The following is a 5,550-nucleotide window of genomic DNA, read 5'->3' as shown; positions in this document are numbered from 1 at the left end:
AAAAAAAAAAAAAACTCTACTGTTGGCTAGCCAGATATGTTCTTGATCCTCTCATTATTGCAGCAAGCAGTGATTCAGAGTTCTACTGAGGTTGTAGTAGGATAGGTGCATTTAGGGGTAGGATGGGGCTAGTTACTTGCAGGGTCTGGTGGATGGGTTGGGTTTTCAGGCAGCCTACCTGTAGTAATCTCTCTTTTTAGCTGTCTAGAGATACTTAGGCAGTTTGGGGAGGGGCCCAGCATTTTCCACACTATGGAAGACCTAAAGAGTTGGGTGTCCCACCAGGTGTGCTAGTCCCTCACATATTGTTTCTCTTTATGTTGTAGCGAGCAATATTTCAATGTTCCACTTGGGTTGGAGGAGATGAGCTGAATTTGAATATATTGTTACTTAGTAAGTATATAAATACAAAAGGCTTTCTTTTCATTTTTGATATCTTACAAATCAGTATTCACTGATATGATATGTTTGATTATTGTTCATATATTATTATTATTTAACAATCTCAAGTTTAGCTACAATTGCTTACAATTAAACTAGTGGAAGTTTTAAAATAGAACACTATCTGTATGTAGAGGAGTGAAATGTGGTAAGAATGGTGAGTCTCATATATTTTATGTTGGTTGGTTCCTGTTGGTGGATTGTTGGGAAAGATTAGTAGGTGTGCAAGCCTGCCACTGGAGGTAGGTTCAATGATTTCAAATGCCATCGCAAGAGCCAGCCTCTCTGTTTTCCTGTGCCCTGTAGATCAGAAGGTATAGCTTTTACTTACTTCTCTAACACCATATCTCTCTAGAAGCTGCAAAACTCCCTACTATGATGATAATGAATTAACCCACTAAAACTGTAAACAGGTCTTCAACTAAGTACTTTCTTTTTAATTTAAAAAGATTATGATGTTTCTTCAGCAGTAGAACAGTAATTAAAATATGTTATATTTTCTTTAATTATATAAATTATTTCATACATATAACTTTCAATATATATTTGTTTGTGACTGTGAGGGTGTCAGGGATGCTTATGTGGAGTGGTTGTGTCTGTTCCCTGACTGGAGTTAGGGGTGGTTTTGGGGCACCATATATGTGCCAGCATCAAGCTGTATATTCAAGAGGAACAGTCAGTGCTCTTAACCTCTGAGCCATTTTCCACAGTCCTTATAAATTATATCAGATATAGGGGAAGAAAGGAGTGCTTGATTATCCATTATACATTTTTAAAGGAACACAAGCTAAAACATTAATTACTTTTCTACTTCAAATTGTGTTATTTTTGGTAGATCATGACATAAAAATATATTATTCAATAGTAAAAGTTCAAAATCCAGAGTCTAACCCAGCTTGTTTCTTGTTTTTTTTTTGTTTTTTTTTTTTTTTTTTTTTTTTTTTTTTGAGACAGGGTTTCTCTGTGGCTTTGGAGCCTGTACTGGTACTAGCTCTTGTAGACTAGGCTGGTCATATAGATCCACCTGCCTCTGCCTCCTGAGTGCTGGGTTTAAAGGTGTGTGCCACCACCATTTGGCCCTCAGATTGTTTTTAATGGCTAATATAATTATATAGAAAGAAGTTCATTTAGTTTGTAGTCTTTAGGTTAGCAATTTTCATGTGTGACTTTTTCATATTTAACGATTTTTATAATGTTTAAATTTAAATTTATATCAAATGTTAATTTAAATATAAATTTTAAAACATCAGTATATATGCCTGTTGGACATAATTACTAAGACTGAATTTGTGTCATGATTTTTCTCAAAATTATGTGTCAATAAGCATAGAATGTAGCACAATGGTAGTTTTCATGATTTTTAGCAATTCACTGGTATATTACTTACAAAATAATACAGTCTGTAATTATGGTAGATGGATGTGATTGGCCCCAATAACTTTACAGTGAGTGACATTATTAGGAGGTGTGTATTTATTTGAGTTGGTATGGTCATGTTAGATGAAATTTTGTCACTGTGGTATTGGGATTTGAAATTTTATATGCTCAGTATCTCCCAGTGAGTACATTGTCTTCTTGTTGCCTGCAAAATATAGCACGCTCAGCTCCAGCACCATGTCTACATACATACTGCCATGCCCTCTCTCATGATAATAATGGACTGAACCTTTGACACTATAAGTAAGCCACCCTATATCTGAACATTTTTTATAAGAGTTGCTGTGATAATGGTGTCTATTCATAGCCATAGAAACCCTAACCAAGACAGTGAGGAACTCAAGAGATTTTGGTTTACTGGTGTAATAAGAAATACTAATACAAGTTTTTCCATTTGCCAAAGAAAGTCTCAAATAATTTATAAATTTCTTTAAAATAACAAAAACAACTCATCATAGAAACAATGTTATTGGTCAAAATATTAATAGATTCTTGATTTTTTCTTTTCAAAATTGTTTTAGACATGTTTGCTTTGCTTTGGTTAAACTCAATACAACTTACAGACTCTGAACATTTGAACACATGTGAATAAAGAAGAGAAAATTGTTAGTATTTTAATTTCCAAGATCATTATGCAAACAAATTATGTATTTTCTTAATATCCAGAAATTTTACTACCCTACTGTAATGCTCACAAATACCCTTTCTTCCATGGCAAGAGCAGTCTAGCATTTGACTGCTTTGCTTTTCTGATCTTCAGCTTGAACCACAATATCTGTCTCTGTATTTTCACTATTTTTTTTAATATGACATCTAACTTTTGGAGTACAAATAAAAAAAAAATAGTCACTGGCTGGTAGCTTTTCAACCATCGGCATAGGCCATACCTATTGTGTGGCTGAAGTCACTGCCCTACTTGCTAATTTTCTTTTGTTATATCCTTGTGAGTTTTCCTTGAATCCCCTTTTCAGGCTGCTCCCAAACTAGATAGCTACCTTGAAATCCAACCAAGATTTTACTGTTATGTGCAGCAGCGATGATACTCACTTCTTCATCATCGACAGCAAACTTCTATAGAAAACTGTAAACTTTTAAGGGAGTGATTAGTTAAAGGGAGAGTTTTCCTCCCATGTTAAAAAATGGAAGATACAATTAGGGTAGAAAAAGTTAGGTCTCTTTATGATTTCATCATTCATGATTTAAAAAATTAAGCAATTAAGTGAAGGGCTAATCAACATAACCAGGATTGTCATACCATTAAAGATCATTATGATATTATTTGTTGTTCTTTTGATGATTCTTGGTTAATCTCTTAAAATTTTGTTTTGTTTGACTGTCAAGATAAAGGTCTTAGGAAAATTTAATAAAACAGATCAAAGAGATACTCAGATTCAGATAGTGGAAATTAATGGATAACCAAATTAAACATTGAATTACTAGGTTAGAGTAGAAACAGTCTAAAGTTTTCAAACAGCCAACATTAATATATCCAGTAATCTAATAGGAATTTCCAAATAATAGAGTCTCTGTAAAAGCTAATCAGCCTCCTTTGCCAATGTTAGATTTACATAGATTCAATGAATCAATGGTCTCAAAAAACATGCATTCACCTTTTGTGAAACAAAAGTAAAACTTAAGGTCTGTTTGTAGTAGAATTGTTCCTAAAGACTTGATATACTTGACTAAAGCTGTTTTGGAGGCTGGTCCACAATTGCCATGGGGTATCTGGTTCAGAGAAGAAGCTAAGACTATTGGACAATTCAGTAAAGCTTGAGGTTTGGAAGTATCCCAAGATCAACTTCTTGGAGAAGGAAATTATGATACTGTAGAAAGGAAATATTTATATGAGAACCACTTTCTGCCTTTATGTTGCAAGGCAGTTTTGAGTGCTTGGGACAGAATTAAACAGAGTAAAAAAGTAGAGTCATTTACTAAAGTTATACAGGGCCTAGTGGATGCCTAATGGATTTCTTGCAAAGTTTGACTTTAGTAACAAATAGAATGATAACTAATTCAGAAGTTAGGCAAATAGCAATTGAAACTCTGACTTTTGAAAGCTCTCACTCTCAATGCAAAGGTAATAGGTCTTTAAAGGCAAGGTCAGCATCTTTGGAGGAATGGATCTGAGATACAGTCAATGCTGAATCTCATGACTATGATTGTTCTTGCTTAGGAAAGATGATTTCCATAGGTTTGAGTAAAAACTGAAATGGCAAATGTTATAATTGTGGCAAACAAGGTAACCTTAAAACAGACTTTAGATGGTATTTTTCTATCAACAATGTTTTTTTTTTCTTAGCATAATACAAACAGAATGCCCCTCCATTCTGGATTACACAGAAGTTGTGGCAAAGGCAGTCATTGGACTAATGACTGTCGATAAGTAAGAGATATTCAAGGTAAGCCTTTGGCATCAGGAAATTTCTTGAGGGACCTCTTTTAGCCTCTGTATAAAATCCATTTTTAAAACATCATAAAAGAAACTACTTCCCAAAGCAATTAAATAACTTAATGACTATTGTAAGAAACCATACTGCTCAGACATCCTATGTAGCAGGCCTGAGCTAGTAACCTCAGCCAGAGCATACTCAAGGCAGCCACCTCTACAGGAAATGGCCTGAATCTGCAAATTCTACTGGAACAGGACCAAGGAAGAGACAGGGTCAGGCCTGTGCCAGCAGCCTCAACTGGAGTAGGCAACTTCCATAGGAGCAGGTATAAGGGAACAACCAATGAAGGAGAAGGCCCAAGCCAGAAAACTCTGTGGGAACAGAACTGAGCCAGGAAACTCATTGACCTCCACAGGACCAGGGACAAGGGAGCCACCACTGAGAGAGTAGGCCTGAGCCAGAAATTTCTGAGGGGCTGGTCCTAGCCAGTGACGATCACTGAAGTAGGCATGAGACAGAGACCCCTACCAGAGTAGGCACAAGGCGATTACCTTAGTGGGAGTAGCACCAAGCAAGCAACCTCTGAACCTCTGTGGAAGCAGGATTGAACACCCAGAGGATTGCAGAGTGAACCCGGGAGTGCTGTGCAACTTCTGGGAACACTGAGTGACTTCATGGTGACTGTAATTCTGGCACTGATTGCACCACAAAGAGTAATCACTTGAGCTTGGATCCACTGGCACCTGGAACACTGATCACCAGAGACACAGCCCAGCTACACCAATCAGAAGAAAAGATGTGTAGACAAGGTAAGAACTCACTCAACATCACAAATAGTAACAAGGCACCAATAAAAATGAGTGGCCCTACAACAGCAAAGTCTTGAACACCCAAATATAGATGAAGCAGAAGAAAATGACCAAAAAAGTAACGTTAGGAGAATGGTTGAGGCCAATAAAGAGGAAATGAAAAATTCCTTCAAATAAATGGAGAAAAAGACAAACAAAAAGCTGAAGAAAACAAATCCCTTAAAGAAAAACCAGGAAAAAGCAATCAAACAAATGAAAGATACCATTCAAGACTTGATTTCCAAACTGGATACAATAAAGAAAACTTAGTGAATTATAGAGGTGGAAATGTTGGAAAACATTCAGGAACCAAAACTGCAAGCATAAAGAGCAGAATATAAGAGATGGAAGTGAGAATCTCAAGCAATGAAGATACAAGAGAGGAAATAGACTCATTGTTCAAAGAAAACATTAAATCTATATAAAGTTTAACA

General features: G+C 35.9%; 1 protein-coding gene across 1 annotated transcript in view; it reads right to left on the bottom strand.

Annotated features, from left to right (window-relative positions):
- The window catches only part of LOC126496336 (60S ribosomal protein L7a-like), a 66,275-nt gene extending 61,331 nt beyond the window's left edge, over positions 1-4,944 (bottom strand). The window contains exon 1 of the mRNA XM_050133860.1: positions 4,820-4,944. Coding sequence (XP_049989817.1) covers positions 4,820-4,944 — 125 coding nt within the window. The remainder of the gene's footprint in view (positions 1-4,819) is intronic.
- Positions 4,945-5,550: the final 606 nt, after the last annotated feature.

This window comes from Alexandromys fortis, unplaced genomic scaffold (assembly GCF_014885135.2).
Source record: "Alexandromys fortis isolate MF-2015 unplaced genomic scaffold, M_Fortis_MF-2015_v1.1 scaffold_387, whole genome shotgun sequence".
Classification (NCBI taxonomy): Eukaryota; Metazoa; Chordata; class Mammalia; order Rodentia; family Cricetidae; genus Alexandromys; species Alexandromys fortis.
This window is presented reverse-complemented; position numbering and strand designations above follow the sequence as displayed.